Source organism: Mytilus edulis, chromosome 4 (genome assembly GCF_963676685.1).
Source record: "Mytilus edulis chromosome 4, xbMytEdul2.2, whole genome shotgun sequence".
Taxonomy (NCBI): Eukaryota; Metazoa; Mollusca; class Bivalvia; order Mytilida; family Mytilidae; genus Mytilus; species Mytilus edulis.
This window is the reverse complement of record NC_092347.1, coordinates 44096101-44114635: the sequence shown is the minus strand read 5'-3', so window position 1 is coordinate 44114635 and position 18535 is coordinate 44096101. Positions and strand designations below refer to the sequence as shown.

The window sequence follows — 18535 nt, the reverse complement described above, 5'->3', positions numbered from 1 at the left end:
AATGAAGTTAAACCCATTATAATTCTGATGTTAATATACCTTAACAGTAATTCTTTAAATAATTGTAAATGTATTTCAAATTGAATTGACCAGTTTCAAGAAAATTGGTTACAAACTGTCATCAGTGGTAAGCAGCTGTACAAAATTGATTAACAGTTGTTAAAATGTATTAAGACTGGTTCACAGCTATCAAATGATTAGAAAACAGCTATAAGGTTAACAGCTGTAAATCAGCACCAACTGGCTAAGAGCTGTTAATCTGTACAAAATTAGCTAACAGCTGTTTATATGTGCAAAATTGGCTAACTGCTGTTAATATGCACAAAATTGGCTAACAGCTTTCTTATGTACAAAATTGGCCAACAGCTTTTAAATCATTGGTAAAAAGCTGTACAAACTTAGTTAACAGCTGTATAAGCTTAGTTGTAACTTATAAATAAATCTCTTTAAACTTACATAGACTTCTCTTTCTTCTGCCTTCCTGGCAGCTTGTTCTTTGTACTGTAAAATTGTCCAGATTTCTTCCTTAAAACAATTCCACCTTTCCTGCATTCGATCTTTTCTAAATGCCTGCATTGCAATCCTTTATGCAAATAAAAAGTTTACTTAGTTAAACAGAATCTAACAAGAATGTGTCCAAAGTACACGGATGCCCCACTCGCACTATCATTTTCCATGTTCAATGGACCGTGAAATTGGATAATAAATATAATTAGGCATTAAAATTAGAAAGATAATATCATAGGAAACATGTGTACTAAGTTTCAAGTTGATTGGACTTCAACTTCATCAAAAACTACCTTGACCAAAAACTTTAACCTGAAACATGCACTTTCATTTTCTATGTTCAGTGGACCGTGAAATTGGGGTCAAAAGTTTAATTTGGCTTTAAAATTAGAAAGATCATATCATAAGGAACATGCGTTCTAAGTTTCAAGTTGATTGGACTTCAACTTCATCAAAAACTACCTTGACCAAAAACTTTAACCTGAAGCGGGACGGACGGACGGACGAACGGACGGACGAACAGATGCACAGACCAGAAAACATAATGCCCCTCTACTATCGTAGGTCGTAGGTGGGACATAAAAATTATGTTAATGTAAGTTCTGCATAATAACATCAAAACAAACATTATCAGAACAGGTCAAACTTTGAGGCATTGCTGACTATTGGTGTCCCTGTTATAAGTCTTAATTTAAAGTACATGTATAGTAAGGCAAGAAAACAGGAAGTTTCTGTCTTACAGATCCATATGCAGTTCACACCTTACAATTCATCACTGTCAAGAAGTTGACCAAATATGAATTTTGGCTGAGAAATTGCTCACAAGCCCTGTGCCAAGTAGTACTACCCATAGTTAATAAATAGAATTTTCTCTCTTGAAACCCAATACAAAATTCATTATAAGGCATCATTAAACCACTGTATTTGATGTGATAGCTTTTAATAGATGAACTTCATAACTCAAATGTAACTAAAAGAGGGACGAAAGATACCAGAGGGACAGTCAAACTCATAAATCGAAAATAAACTGACAACGCCATGGCTAAAAATGAAAAAGACAAACAGACAAACAATAGCACACTTGACACAGAAATCTAAAGAATAAGCAACACGAACCCCACCAAAAACTAGGGGTGATCTCAGTTGCTCCAGAATGGTAAGCAGATCCTGTTCCACATGTGGCACCTGTCGTGTTGCTCATGTTTTAACAAATCCAGTAAATAATCTAATTTGGTAGGTCACATTCAGGAAAGGGAAGGAGATTGTAGTTACGATGTAAGGAACATATCCGATATCATCTGTGAAACAGTTATTCCATAAAATTCATATGTTCACTTAGAATAAATCTATATAACATTGATTTCATATACTGTGGATTCATTTATTTTTGTGGGTACCAATTTTCGTGGATTAATGAAAACTTGCATGTTTGTGGATATTTAATATCGTGGCTTTGCTGAAGTTTGCATACCAGCCTACAGAAAAATTGTTATTCATTGAACATTTTATTTCATGGTTCACCTGTACCTACGAAAGCCACGAAAATTGGTATTCAACAAAAAATAATGAATCCACAGTACCAATAATTCACGCTTAGAAATTTGAAGTCTACTCTAAAGTAGAGAGATTTGGAATCTTGATGCACAGGTAAAACATATGTATAAATACATGTATATAATTACCTTTCCTTCATAAGAGCATCAACTCTTTTATCTACAGTTGTGTGGACTGACAGTGGAATAGAATCCCTTTTTCTGTTAAAGAAAGTCTCCAATGTATTAAATGTATTCAATGGGTACACTAATACTGTTCCCTGTGGGGTACTGGCATCTGTGGTTGTCTCATCTGTTTCTGTTGGTTCCCTTTCAATCACTGTCAAAATTAAAATTATAGCATACATTAAAGTTAGATCTTTTATAGGACTAATAAAATAATTTATCCAGTTGTTTTATTCTAAATAGGATGTCTCCCTTTTAGTTGTGTATATTTTTTGGTTAAAGAAACATCTATATTTCCTAACAACAAAATATAAAGCTGGAAACTGTGTAAAAACCTACATGGACATGGACATGAACTCTCACAACATTTGAGATAGACAGATTCATTTACAATTGATTTAGTTACCACAATTAATTTCAGTGGGGAAGCAGGCTATATATAGATATAAGAAGATGTGGTGTGAGTGCCAATGAGACAATTCTCTATCCAAATAACAATTTAAAAAAAGTAAACCATTATAATTCAAAGTACGGCCTTAAACACGGAGCCTTGGCTCACACCGAACAACAAGCTATAAAGGGCCCCAAAATTACTAGTGTAAAACCATTCAAAAGACCATGTAATGTTCATTGTTGGTTTTTTTTTTTTCCTGAGTCAGACGGTCAAGTTTGATGTGTACTGTTATCCCTTTCCTCTATGACGCCACCCCTTTACTCCATAATTTCCCCTTTTGACTTCTATGTCATGCCTGAGTTGAAATGTCTTGCCTACTCAAAATCTATATCAGACTTAATAAAATTTGTATCTAATATAAAGAGGAGATTTATGAGAATATAAAACTGGAATTTCATTGATGAAATATTTTCGCAATGCATTTATACTTTAAAATTGATGATTTTTTTTTATTGAAAAACTCCTTTATCAAGTATGTAAAAACAAAATCCATGTAAGAAAGAGTTGTTAACTGTGATTTTGTTTTTAATGAAATTCTAAATATATTTACCTCTCAAGTATAATGTTTGTCCTGTGTTACCAATGGCAACAACAGGATCCCAGGGAGACATTATTTCATGTGTGTCAGGAACTTTCATTTCACATAAAACTTTTCCTTGAAGTACATCTCTAATCTGTACGTTTCCATTCTGTAATACTGTAAGAATCTAAAAGATAAAAAATAAGAAACTGGTTAAATTTCTATTTAAATCAGACAAATTAAGTTTTAGAATGAAAGTCAATGCTCAGTGATTCAGACATGTAACCCAAAGTCTTATCATTTCAAAAACGACTCATCAGAAATAGACAATGAGAGCACTTAAGGTTGTACCCAACACTTTCACTAAAATTAATTTGACTCGTTTAATTTTCATAAAATTTTTACAAAGTATTTACTTTGACCCTTTAACAAAAATTGAAAAAATTGAAAAAAATTTGAACCAAGCGTTTTATCAGAAAAATTACACTTGTTATATAGCAGTTTGACAAACACTAATTTTGATCATTGAGAAGCTTTATATTGCCTTCACAACACAACGTAATTAAAACGTTTAGCTGATATTACAGAGTTATCTCCCTGAAGTGTTAGGTACCACCTTAAATAGTTTCAGACTTCCATAGGTACTATTTTTGAATGCTCATTTAAAGCAATGCTAATATATTTGTGCACAGAAATGGCAATGGCAGCTAAAAGTGTAGTGATACAAAAATGATAACCATTTAATGACATGTGACCTTTCTACCTTGCATTGACTCTTATACTATAAAATGCTTCCCAATAGCCCCAATTTGATTTTTATTTGTTTTAAGGTGGTACCTAACACCTGAACTAAAATTAATTTGGCTCGTTTGATTTTCTTAAAATTTTGACAAAGTATTTACTTTGACTTTTTGACAAAAATATAAAAAAAATCAAAAACATTGAACCAACCGTTTAATCAGAAAAATTACACTGGTTATATAGCAGTTTGACAAACACTCATTTTGATCATTGGGAAGCTTAATATTCCCTGCAGAACACAACGTCATTAAAACATTCTGCTGATTTTACAGAGTTATCTCCCTGTAGTGTTAGGTACCACCTTAACACCACTTTTAAGCACCGCTTTGGGGCTATTTCAAAGGGGGCCAGTTTTCATTGGTGGAGGAAGCATGAGTGCCCGGAGAAAACCTGACAATCCTAGTCAATTAAGATTGGAGTCCAGTGCACCATCAAAAGCGGGGTTCAAAGTCACACTCTCAGAATTGACTGGCTAGTGATAACAGTAGTAACTACTTATACCACTCAGCCACCAAGGCTCCTCCCAATAACCCCAATACAATATTGACAATCTCATACCATTATCAGGACAGCGTTTTCTTTTTTATTAGGATAAAAACAATTATTCTTTCTGCAAAAAACACATGTGATTTGATTTTTTTGTGTTCCTGAAAACTTCTACCATATGAAAGGGGAAATAACTCATGAAGTTATCAAATCAAAGAACAAGTGTAAATCATGGTTAGTGTATTTATAAGGTTTGCCACAAAAGTTTGGCTTGCAAATGTTAAATGCAGAATGAAGTGTGAAATATCATTTTCCATCACAAAATTACCTCATTTGTAGTAAGTTTGTTCACTTGGGATTTATTAAGAAACTTTTTTTTATAAATAATTGTTTTATTAGCCTGGGTTTAATGTTAGGACTTTTTAGATGTCAAGAAAAAAAGGTAAAATATCTATTAATACAATTCATACAGCTAAAGATTCTTCATGTTACAATTCTTTTAATTGCCTTCAAATAACATTGTTTTTATATATTATGATATTTTTAGTAGCAAGCAAAAGTAAAAAAACATTCTTCTAGCCCATAATTGACATATTTTACAATGAAACTCACCATACTTGAGAAAGTGCAGAGCTTTCACTTATAATCAATTGACACTTTTTTTTTATTTTAAGTATGGTGAAATCTGTTGAAATGTCATATTACATGCTGTTCAAAGTTTATTTAATTTCAATTTCTACACATTTACATTTCTCAAAGTGCCATTTTCTTATAACCTCATAACCCAGATTGACATTTTATGTAGGTATGTGATAAATTATTGACCAGGGTGTTAGATGCAAGGTGTTTCTTAAATACTATGTGATAATTAAAAGAGTTTTTGGTATTAATAAATTGGCAGCTGCTTATCTTTATTATATATCAGATATATAATTAAAAGAGTTTTCTGATTAATAATTTGGTCGATGCACATCAATATTTAGAGAAAGATACAGGAAGAAATATGTGAATAAAAAAAATTAAAATTTAATTGCAAATTATACAACTATTGACCAGAGATAAATGAGGTAGATGCAAGCTAATATTAGCTACATTTTGACATTCATTAATGAGCAAAACCCATACTTTAAACTTAAAAGTAAAATATAAAGGGCTCAGACATGACAAAATGTAATGCCATTCAAACATGAAAAACACCAGACTGATCTATGTATAGAACAATAAAGGAAAAAACAATTATACGGCCGACATCAACCTAAGACATCCAATGAATAACAGGCTGCTGACTTTGGACAGACACAAACAAAATGTGTTTGGTTAAACATGTCTAGAAGTGTTTAATCCTTCACAATATCAAACAAAAAACATAGTAAGTCATGTTAGATTTGCTCCACCAATGAAATCATCATTACCGTTGTTATAAACATACTATTTAATAAATACTTTAACATCAAACCTCCCCCCTTTAGTTTAAAGCAGTGGAATATTACCTATTGTCGGGTTTTCTCCCTACTCTGGTGACCTACAATATTTACTTTGACTAATATATCAGTATTTCATCTTTACTATACTAACCAGATCAGGTAATCCACGAACTGTCTCTACTTTAGAAAATTGTTCACCACTTTCTTCAATTCTAAAAAAAATAAATAAATCCATTTCATTATTTTCATTCTTACTTATATCGATCCAAATATCTAAAAACAGGTATTCAATTTCACATTTTTAAAAATGGCAATTACAATACATGTACTTGTAGTACAAATGTACCATATAGACATGACTAAATTACTTGTGGAAGACAGGTCATTTTATTGATGGTAAAATTACCTTTTTAACAACTTTTTGCATTTTCTTAGTTTTACTACAAACAAATTAGACATTTATAGTGTATTAATGTATGTTTTTTTATTGAGTTAAGCCTGCCAATTGATAATTTACCGTGTGTTTTTCTATGTTGTGATGTTATGCTATTGTTTCAGAAAAAGAGAGAAGGTTTGGACCTATTAAAACCTTTAATCCCGCTGCAAAAGTTTACACCTGTCCTAAGTCAGGAATCGGATGTACAATAGTTGTCGTTTGTTTATGTAATTTATACGTGATTCTCGTTTCTCGTTTTTGTATTTAATATAGATTAGACCGATGGTTTTCCCGTTTGAATGGTTTTACACTAGTAATTTTGGGGACCTTTATAGCTTGTTGTTCAGTGTGAGCCAAGGCTCCGAGTTGAAGGCCGTACATTGACCTATAATGGTTTAATTTTTTTAAATTGTTATTTGGATGGAGAGTTGTCTCATTGGTACTCACACCACATCTTCCTATATCTATTCATATAAACAAATTATTTTTCCAGGGTGATTTTTTTGTTATTTTCATGAGTAAAACTTTGCCAATATGTCAATTTCAATATTCTCTCACATGAATACATCAATAAATTAGAAATTCATGAAAAAATCAAATATCCCAGTGAAGAATGCAAAATGGGTTGAATGCTAAGTAATCATGATTTAAAAATTACCTACACTATACAGAGTAGAAACAAAGAATGTGTTTTATAGAACCTGTGATGGAAACATCAGTTCAATCACAGTTCCTTTCCTTGATAAGAATTTCTCAAATGACAATATATATACAATATTAGGTCATTGTCAGGAAAATATAAACTTTCTTGTATGAGGCTGAGAAACTGGGGAAGGACAAGGTTCTACCAAGCCCTTCCCCAGTTTTGCGCCGAGTACAAAAAAGTTTATATTTTTATGACATTGACCTAATATTGTTTTTATACTGCAACTTAAATTAATTAAATGATAGCTTTTTTAATCGTAACACAAATGTCAAACTTATTTTCATCCCTTAATGGACCTCTGATTGTGGAGAAAGGGTTCCATGATGAAATTGACATTATACAAAATATACTATACTTAGGAAATAAACACAACTAGTTGCAGTACAAAAAACTGTATATAACCCCACCCTAAATGACACTGATCAACAATATGACAATTAGCTTCTGTCAGTTCATTTTCTGGCCCAAGACCACAATTAATGATTCTGCTTTTCATTGTCCACGAATATAGTTCCCTTTAATTACAGTGTATTTTTTCTTTATTTTTTTCTTTCCCTTTCTCATACATTTCTTAGTTTTTCTGGGGTGGAAATGAAAGAAGAGAGCTGAAATAAACTTTTGGATGTTTTATTTTAACTGATTTTAATATGGAAAGAGTGATTAGGCCAGGTGCAAAAAGGTGATATTTACAGTTTTCGGAACATCTCTTGACTTGTCCATAGGGGTATGGATGTGTATTGGCTAAAATTGTAAAATACAGCAGAGTAATCTTTCTGAATGTTGGATATATTTTTGGACTAGAACTGTACTTTACACACACACAAAATTTGACAAAGAGATTAGGTGCATTTTTTTTAATTCAACAAACCGTTATAAAGAACTAATAGAGAATTTAATTGTGGTCTGTGGCCTTCTGTTTTATTAAACTTACTGTGGACTAAGACATATTGGTTCAGCCTGGGTCCCTCCAGCTCCCATAAGAACAGCATACATTGCTCCATTCCTACAGAGTACCAGTAGATAGGATGTAGTTCTAGTACTGTATGGTGGGTATTCTGTCATTTCTTGTGGACATATACTGGGGTCCAAAAACAACAACGTATCTATACAGGAATTGTCAGCTATATTTATAACTCCTCTTTGTATACCTGTAATACATAAAACAAGAACGTTTCTATACAGGAATTGTAGTCTGTCACATTCTCATATACCATTCCGGCCATAAATTGTTTAAACTTACCAAATGATCTATCCTATAATTACTTTTTAATCTATCAGACCAATCATTAACTATTTTGAAAGAAATCTTTTAAAAAACATATATTCTTCAATTCAAGACTTTCATCTTGTCTAACCAAAAATCTTAAAGTGGCACCTACTAAATCCCATAATGCAATGTTCCCAACTACTGTGGATTTATCAATTTGCATTGTTACCAATTTTTCGTTGAAAGAGAAAAATGTACTTAAGTGTATATTTAAAATTCTGATGCATTTAATACTGTCAAATCCACAGTTGACCAGGCTTAACTAGGAAGGACCGGCCATTTTGAATCAGTGGATCAACAAATGTTCGATTACTACAATATTTCGCAAAATGAAACAACATCTACCTCGAAATTCAGTTTTAATGTGATTTTATCCGAATTTCAACCGTATATGTAAAGTAATAACCTCCAGTTTGTAAGTTTTCATTTGTATGACGTCACGTTTAGCAATGATGCTTTGCGCCAAAATTATTCATGAAGTTTCAACGATTTTGTTTGTTTGTAAAAGGAGTATGTTCGATAAGGTCCTAAAATGGCCACATTTTTTAGCGTAAATTTCAAATTCGGATTTTTTTACCAATATCATGATAAATTATAGCTAATACATTGACTGGATAGGATATAAGCCATTTTATTGAAAATTTCACAATTCTGCGTTTCATTATGACGTCACAAGTTGTACTCATATTGATTTTTCACGTAAAAATCAATGAAAATGGGTAAATTTCCATAGATTATTGGAGAGGAAACATAGAACGCATAAGTCGACAACAAAGATCTTTTAAAATAATGTTTGTGAAGACATTTCACATGTTTTATTTGAATATTAAGCTTGTCGACGCCTGCGCTCTATGTTTCCTGGTCCTTTATTTGGTTGAAATCCAGGTGATTTTGTCAAATTTCACAAAAATCCCTTATCTTGACCTTTTTGGGATGTAAAAATCAACGTGTTAGAATTAAACTTTGACAAAAACAGTTCTGTTTAACTTTCTCACATGTCTTTAAGCCAACTTAAAGCATTTATTGTCTTGTAACTATGAACTTTATAATTGGGGCCAAATATGGCCCTTACCGAACTTACTCCTTTATACATTTTTTCAAGCTCTAAAGTATTATTTCTTTTTGTAATGCATTAAAATCGAAAATTGACGGTAGCAACTCTTCAACTACAGTACTGTTATTCCTTAATTGTATTTTGCACAAGTCTAAATACAATCCTATAGACATGATAGAAAAATAGAACCCTGAACAGTTGGGGCAAATTTGGATTCAATTTTTTAGCTTGATACCGTCTAAATTTTGATTGTGATCAATTTTTTTTTATAAAATATAGGTTTCTGAAACAAAATAAATGTGGTCAAAGATCTTACAAATCTATTGGGCAACCCTGTGCAATTGAAGATTTCTTCTTCAAACCTTTTGCAAAAAAATATGAATTCTTTTAAAAAAATTGGAACAAAAAAATCCCCACCCCTCCCCCCAACTTTTGGAATCCCCCTGGGAGCAATTACCCTACGACTCCATCCAATTCTTTACTTTGAAGTATGGAACCATGTGGTACAATGTCAGAGAGATCCATACACTAACGCATAAGTTATTGTCCAGAAACTACAAAAACTGTTGCTTTTGACCCCTTTTAGATCCTCAATTCCTATACTATTGGCCCCATAACCCCTTATATGAATACCAACCTTCTACTTGTGGTATCAAACATTATGATTAAATTTCAATCAATAGAAATACTTATACACAAGTTATTATCTTGAAACTAAAAAAATGCTTGTTTTGGGCCCTTTTTGGGCCCCTAATTCCTAAATGGTTGGGACCATCATCCCCAAAATAAATCCAAACTTTCCTTTTGTGGTATTGAATCTTCTTAAAAAATTTCATAGAGATCCATTTACTTAAACTTAAGTTATTGTCAGGAAACCAATGTGTCATCCGAGGATATCGCAGACGACGACACAGACAATGACGAGGCAGACAACATCATAACATTATACATTCGACACTTACCTAAATATCTATCCCATAATACAATGTTTCCATCTACTAGACCTATAATCATTAATGATGTCTCGTCTGATACTGCTGATGATGTGATCTTTGCAGTAAAAGGCCAGACCATATCTGGTTTGGTTTCATCTGAGAGAAAAAAAATACATTTTCAACTTTTTAAAGCTATTTTCCTAATGCATGTAGTTTAAAGGTTTGATTGGCTTGCTTGCTTTGTTTGTATAAATGCATTGTGGGTCTTAAGCTTGTTTACATTATACTCAAATGTAATTTAAGCACTACAAAGAAAGCAAACAAGCCAACCAAACCTTCAAATTACAAGCAATAGGAAAATAGCTCTAAATACATATGTGGGTAAGATCATATAATTAGTCTCATATCTAAATACTAATATCAAGATTTCAAAATGAGGCTTTGATGATAGTTTTTGATGTTTTGATATCCTTTGCTTTCGGTTTCATAGTTCACAATACAGCGTATCCCCTTCTTTTCTTTTACTATTTTTTCAAGAAAGGAGACACACAAAAAAATACAAAGTCTAAGGACAATCTCTTAGTTATACTTCTTCAAAACTATAATGGTTTACTTTTACACTGTGACTTGGATGGAGCTTTGTCCCATTGGCACTCATTCCACATTTTCTTATATCTATATAGCAACATGATATTGAAAAAAATTGACAAATATATTTCAGTCATAAAAAACCAGATTTGTGTAAATTTCTTTTTAAAAAAAACTGAATATGATCACTAACCTTTCCCTGGTGTTTTAAGTAATGAATAATGCATAACATGTGTACTGTCTTTCCACCACACTGCTACAGTTGTAGGGATAGCTGAAATGTTCAATATTACATAGCAATGATACAGTTGTAGGGATAGCTGAAATGTTCAATATTACATAGAAATGATACAGTTGTAGGGATAGCTGAAATGTTCAATATTACATAGCAATGATACAGTTGTAGGGATAGCTGAAATGTTCAATATTACATAGCAATGATAAGCATGATAAGGATAATGAAATCAAATGAAATAAAACCAAATATTTTTCATAGAAAACAAAATATGAATCTTTTCAATTGAAAAAAAAACAATTATTTTAATCAATATATTCAGACAATTTTGATTCTTCAAGAATATAACCAATATTCAAATTCCACGACGAGTTACTATAATGTTTTTTTTAATTTGTTGTTGTGGAAATTCATGAAATAGTTTACACTGGATAATAAACATGCAACCACAGTTTACACTGGATAATAAACATGCAACCACAGTTTACACTGGATAATAAACATGCAACCACAGTTTACACTGGGTAATAAACATGCAACCACAGTTTACACTGGGTAATAAACATGCAACCACAGTTTACACTGGATAATAAACATGCAACCACAGTTTACACTGGATAATAAACATGCAACCACAGTTTACACTGGGTAATAAACATGCAGCCACTAATCAATCAATATGTAAATATATGATATAAAACAATTATTCAGCAACTATCCGCCCAGAAAAGCTATGTAATTCATATTATACTTAAATAACTTACATTTCTTCAGTAAATATATTTAATATAGGGATAGCAAAATGCAAGAAATAGTAGATATTTTCAAAAGTTGTGTATGAATTTGAAAATTAATGGATCAAGATATTGGCTGAAATTCAGGCTTTAAAATAACCTTGCAATAAGTAAGAAAACAAACCATACATACTTAAATTAGCTGGATTTTCTAGTCCAAGGGGAATCATTTTTCCAGCATTCAGGAAATGAAAATTAACATCCCTGTTAAAAAGTAAAATTTACTACATCATAATTAACAGTTATTCTACAATAATGACATAAAACATGGAAAATCGTTCTTTTTCATTTCATTTCATGCCTCGTTCACACGTACATTTAATTCTAATTGAATTCAAATCAGATGCAAATGAATTCGCTAATTGCGTTCACACATTCTTCTTTTTTAATTCGAATTGATTCGAATTGGCTAATTCCAATTATCAAAATCACATTAGAAATACTCTTTTGTTAAAGCAAATTAAAAGTTTTACATTTGACACGCATTGCAATTCAAATTAGAATTGGAGTTAGGGTATAAAACGTTTCGAATGCAAATTAAACTAATACCAATTATCTAATGTGAATGGAATTTGAATTACGTGTGAATCAGCATTAGTTTTTTTTTAAATATTTTCTTCATTTCATGTAAATTCAACTAGAAGTTGCATGTTTAATGATGCTGAGCATACCTAAAATCTCTATTCAATGTAATGCCAAACAAGGAGTAGATAACTGCTGACATTCTCTAGAATGGCTTAAACTTTACAATTAATCCATGTCAAGCTGCTGGCTCAATATAAAGTCATCCCGTTAAGTAGATATTAAGAAGTCAAGCAATAATAAATTATCTCACTTTTATTTATTTATTGAAATTTCTGTTAGTCATAGAAGGCCACTTATTTTAAAGAATTGCAGTCTTTAACTTGCCGACTTCATGAATCTAAATAATTAATAAATCTATACCTTTATTGTAATAAATAATCCCCTAAAATTGCTTTAAATTTAAATTTGAAGGACAACATTATTCAGCTATGTTTCCTACTAAAATGTTTTAGACCAGAAAGAAGCTTTCTGAAAATGTTAGTTTTTACTCAATATAAACAGCTTGATTAAGGTAATTTAAACTTAAATTCATCTAAATTTAAATAAAGGCAACATTCTAGTTTTCATGCTGTTAGAGACCATTCCTTTTTCAAATCGCTCTAATTAAGGTTTTCAAAATAAAATAGTAACAATCTTCATAGATTTTTTCATTAGAAATTAAAGCAGATAATTGATGATATTAAAGCTTCTGACATACTTGGCTTTAAATTTGTTAAAAAAATGTATAAATAAACAAAAATGTGTCCTAAGTACACTGATGCCTCATCCACACTATCATTTTCTATGTTCAGTGGCCCGTAGAAATGGTGTAAAAACTCTAATTTGGCATTAAAATTAGAACAAGAGTGCACACACTGAAATGTCTCGCCTTCTTTACTTATCATTGATATTATGTTGATAGTCCTAAGGCCAGGATTTTTTAATTTGTTGGTTTACGGATCCGCCGACCTGATTTTGTCTATTTCCAGAATAAAAATAAAATTGACTTTTCATGCTTTTTCATTCCCGCCGACCCTAACAAATGCATATCCCTGAAAAATAAATAAATTATCCTTTTTTTATAAAATGAAATGCATTAATCACTAACAGAATTGATAACACTTTCTGTTGTGAAAAAATGAAACTTCCAGTTTATGTTTCTAAAAATAGATAAATCAATTATTAATGACCTTGACATGTCGTTTGGACAAATATTTTTGTGGAACAAAACCCGTGTTTAAAACCAATTACACAATAAGTTCGTTTCTCTTATTTGTCAACAGTCCGTAAGATGCATCTTCTCATAGAAATAGACTTGTCCAAATGTGGACAGGTGGAAGTTCAGGACATCAAGTTAAAGTACTGAATATTAACAGATCATTTAAAATTTTCTTGTTTCATAGATAATAAAAAAATTTCGTCCATTTGGATAAAAACGGGAATGCGTGACAACAGATTAACCCGATATTCTCGTTTTTTCCAGTGGACGAGTCTATTACGTTTTTGACGCGTGTGTTGAAAATTATTTTCTTACCACGCTTTTACATTTATTTCTTTATCAGTTTTCGTTCTTGAAGATCATTATTCACCAAGTTTTCTGGAATTGATTAAGAGCTATGTGAATTTGTCTTCCTTTATGAAATTTAATTACGTCTTTGTCCGTGCACCCCCTTTTTACGGGAAATTATAAGCCAATGTCATGTAATTTTTATTACAACTGAGCAATAATATTTCATTAAACTAAAATTTAAGAAATGATGACAAAATAGGATAACAAACATATTATTAGAAAGTTGAAATATATATTTATTTTGCATATCAGTCTTCTGTCTTGAAAGATATTATTTTATTTTTTTCCCGACCGACCGACCCGACTTTTTCATGGAGAAAATCCGTAAACCAACAAATTAAAAAAACGTGGCCTAAGTATAAAGCTTTATTACAACTGTCACATAAACTTAACATTAACCAAGAAAGCTAAACAAGACCAATGAACCATGACAGGCAGACATGTACAGCTAACAAAGCTTCCATACAACAAATATAGTTGATCTACTACTTATAGTTTAAGAAAATTAGACCAAGACACAAAAACTTAACACTGTGCAATGAACCGTGCAATTGAGGTCATGGTCAAATAAAACCTGCGGGACTAACATATAGATCATAATATATTTCCATACACCAAATATAGTTGACCTTTGGCAAATAATATTAGATAAAAAGACCAAAACTTAAAAACTTAACTTTGACCACTGAACCATGAAAATGAGGTCAAGGTCAGATGACATCTGCCCGCTAGACATGTACACCTTACAATCATTCCATACAACAAATATAGTAGACCTATTGCATAAAGTATTAGAAAAACAGACCAAAACACAAAAACTTAACTATAACCACTGAACCATAAAAATGAGGTCAAGGTCAGATGACACCTGCCAGTTGGACATGTACACCTTCCAGTCCTTCCATACACCAAATATACTAGCCTTATTGGTTATAGTATCTGAGATATGGACTTGACCACCAAAACTTAACCTTGTTCACTGATCCATGAAATGAGGTCGAGGTCAAGTGAAAACTGTCTGACGGGCATGAGGACCTTGCAAGGTACGCACATACCAAATATAGTTATCCTATTACTTATAATAAGAGAGAATTAAACATTACAAAAATTCTGAACTTTTTTTTCAAGTGGTCACTGAACCATGAAAATGAGGTCAAGGACATTGGACATGTGACTGACAGAAACTTCGTAACATGAGGCATCTATATACATAGTATGAAGCATCCAGGTCTTTCACCTTCTAAAATATAAACCTTTTAAGAAGTTAGCTAACACCGCCGCCGTAGCCGCCGTAGCCGCCGCCGCCGCCGGATCACTATCCCTATGTCGAGCTTTCTGCAACAAAAGTTGCAGGCTCGACAAAAATCATATTAAAAGTAACATTTGTACTAAGTTTCAAGTTGATTTGACTTCAACTTCATCAAAAACTTCAACCTGAAGCAGGACAGACGAAAGAACAAACGAACGAACTGACGCCCATACCAGAAAACATAATGCCCATAAATGGGGCTTAAAAATGGGGCATAAAAAAATGTATAAATCAAAAACTTACTGTATATTATCAACAGTATCATCTTTTGGTGCATATTCAAGTAAATTTTCATGTAGATGGTCAAAGACTTCTTTTCTCAATTCAATCTGAGTGGTTGATAAGACATGATTTTGTCCTGTTCCAATTACCTCCCCTGAGTCAACTTTCTGACAGGTAGAATAGACAGATGAGGACAAATTTCCTGAAAAGTTAGGGAAGATAGAGATTGATGCTTTATTTTACAGTGCAACCTGTGTAATCTGACACAGTGGGGGGATCAGGAAAAAATATCTGATTAAGCAGGGTGTCGGAATACTCATTTTTTTTCTGTAAGGATAAATGTATTTTGGAACCATGGAAATGTGTCAGTTATAGCAGGATGTTGGAATACTCAGGTGTCTGATTAGGCAGGTTGCACTGTACATATTATTCAACATTTGTATACATTATATGAATTGGTTTGTTGGTCGTGTTTGATCAATTTTGTGTTGACAAATATATATTTATCTATCATCACTGTTACTATTTATAAATGGTGAGATTATAGTTCTATTTGACAAATATCTGATGCATTTATGACGGAGGTTGTAATCTCAACAAGGATAAACAAAAATGTATCAGTTTCAGATACCTTTCATTCATTCAACCATCTTTTCATATATTTCATCTTTATTTTTCGACCTTATCATATAACAATAATAATAATAATGTATAATTGTTTTATTGTTTCACATATTGATTGACAAACATATTATACAATAACTGATGAAAACATATATAGAACAATCAATTTGGCTCACCAGACAAATGGCACAATTACCAGTACTTGTTCTTAAAAATTCATCAACTCTTGGAACAGGTCGGCTCATCTTAACTACACATCACATAGTAAGTGGCCCAATACCTCAAGATTGGATCCAACATTTGTGACATACTGGGTAAAAAATCTTGTTTATTCCATATTGATAAAATTTTAGTGGGTTTTCTTTTTATAATGAATGGAATTTTGAATGAATAAGGATATTCACCCGCAGAAAAAGTATATTCACCACGCGAGGTTTTACGTGCATAAATTTTGTAAAAAATATTTGATGTAAAATTGGTAATAATTGCCATTTCATACATTTCTCTTGGAAAATGGAATAATACAATGACTGTCTTTTTTTTTCCGGAAAATATGTGGTTTAATTGACTTTTGAAAACTGATTTTCACTTCAGGCGGTGGCCTCAGTGAATATCAGTTTTTTTTTAAAGTCAATAAAACTACATATTTACCTTATTAAAAGACAGCAATTGTATAATATTCTTGCAATTATTATTTCTAGGGTAACACTAAAATATAAATAACTGTAACATGTTTGGCTACTGTTGTAACATTATGTAAATTCACTGTTGCAGAAATCTGTTATCTGACCATGCTTAAGCTTTGCTGGAAACACAATTAGTGATATTACTGACTTAAATACTTTCAAACATTCTATGGTGTTTGCCATTGATGTAACTGGAGCTAGTGTTATTCCCTTTTGTTGTCACATTGAAGGGCAACATGCAATAATTATTTCCCTTTGTTGTCACATTGAAGGGCAACATACAATAATTATTTCCCTTAGTTGTCACATTGAAGGGCAACATGCAATAATTATTTCCCTTTGTTGTCACATTGAAGGGCAACATGCAAAAATTATTTCACATATCAAACAAATTATGTACATGCAATATATTTTCTATATATGGAAACAGACTTGTTGTTAGTCAGGTGATCATATTAGCATAAATATAAACAAATAAGTATATATAAGCTCTGAATTTAAATAAGAATCTGGTGGCTAAATGAAGGAAAGAATATGTAATATTAATAATATATGTTACAACAACTGATTCTTTGCACCATAACAGTGGCGGATCCAGCCATTTTAAAAAGGGGGGGTTCCCAACCCAGAGTATAGGGGGGGTTCAACTATATGCTCCCATTCAAATGCATTGATTGGCCAAAAAAAGGGGGGTTCCAACCCCCGGAACCCCCCCCCCCCCTGGATCCGCCACTGCCATAAACTTTCAATTAATGCAAGTAAAAAGACTTATAATTCAAATTGTCATGAGATCACCTTTAATAGGACTTTTTTTACTTATCTTTATTCAAAATAATACAGTGTCTTTTTGCCAACTTTTTAAAATATTTCTCTGTCTGAAAATTTTATTTTTCAGCTAAAAGTTAAAAAGCGGGAATATATGATTTTCTTTCTTTAATATATGCATTTTTAATTAGGACATTAGGAAACTTTTACTCTTTTTAACTAAGGTTGTTACTGACAGGTAATCAGTTATTACAGGTCAAAACCACATTATAGGAAATTTCCACTGTTACTTCAGAGTGAATCAGTTGTAGTAAAAAGGAAGAAACTATAGAAAACCTTTATCATATCTCATACATGATTCCAGATATTATGTTATTACAATATAAAAATGAAGATGTGGTATGATTGCCAATGAGACAACTCTCCACAAGAGACCAAAATGACACAGAAATTAACAACTATAGGTCACTGTAAGTACATTGATTTTTTTTTTGTTGGCGGCTTAAAGGGTATGTTGATCCTAGCCTACTGTTGGATGTCAACAAAGGAGCTACCTCAGATAGAAATCGACCTTATGCAACTGCACATATACATGTACATTTAATAGACTTTTCTTGATTTTGAAAGATTCAATTACGAATATATGAGAAATATTTAGGAGTTTTTTCAGGTTCTTTTTCTCAACTCAATTTTCAAACATTTTTTTAGTAACTAATTTTGCATAAAGTTTTTTTTTTTAATTTGAAATAGGTTAACAGATAAATTTATATTCATTTGCATAAGATCGATTTCTATCTGATGCTGCTAAAATGATGTTCTACTTTCACTTTAATCTTTTCATCCAGATAATTGTTATACTTTTAACCAATA

The 18535-nt window shown here is 31.8% G+C and overlaps 1 protein-coding gene across 6 annotated transcripts in view; it reads right to left on the bottom strand.

The window, feature by feature from the left end:
* The window catches only part of LOC139519743 (WD repeat-containing protein 93-like), a 46607-nt gene that overhangs the window by 11477 nt on the left and 16595 nt on the right, over nucleotides 1-18535 (bottom strand). For all 6 annotated transcript variants that reach the window (XM_071311990.1, XM_071311992.1, XM_071311988.1 and 3 more), the window contains 9 exons: nucleotides 15612-15792; nucleotides 12059-12129; nucleotides 11090-11170; nucleotides 10336-10464; nucleotides 7984-8200; nucleotides 6062-6122; nucleotides 3230-3386; nucleotides 2190-2379; nucleotides 457-583 (listed from right to left, as the gene is read on the bottom strand). In XM_071311990.1, coding sequence (XP_071168091.1) covers nucleotides 457-583; nucleotides 2190-2379; nucleotides 3230-3386; nucleotides 6062-6122; nucleotides 7984-8200; nucleotides 10336-10464; nucleotides 11090-11170; nucleotides 12059-12129; nucleotides 15612-15792 — 1214 coding nt within the window. The remainder of the gene's footprint in view (nucleotides 1-456; nucleotides 584-2189; nucleotides 2380-3229; nucleotides 3387-6061; nucleotides 6123-7983; nucleotides 8201-10335; nucleotides 10465-11089; nucleotides 11171-12058; nucleotides 12130-15611; nucleotides 15793-18535) is intronic.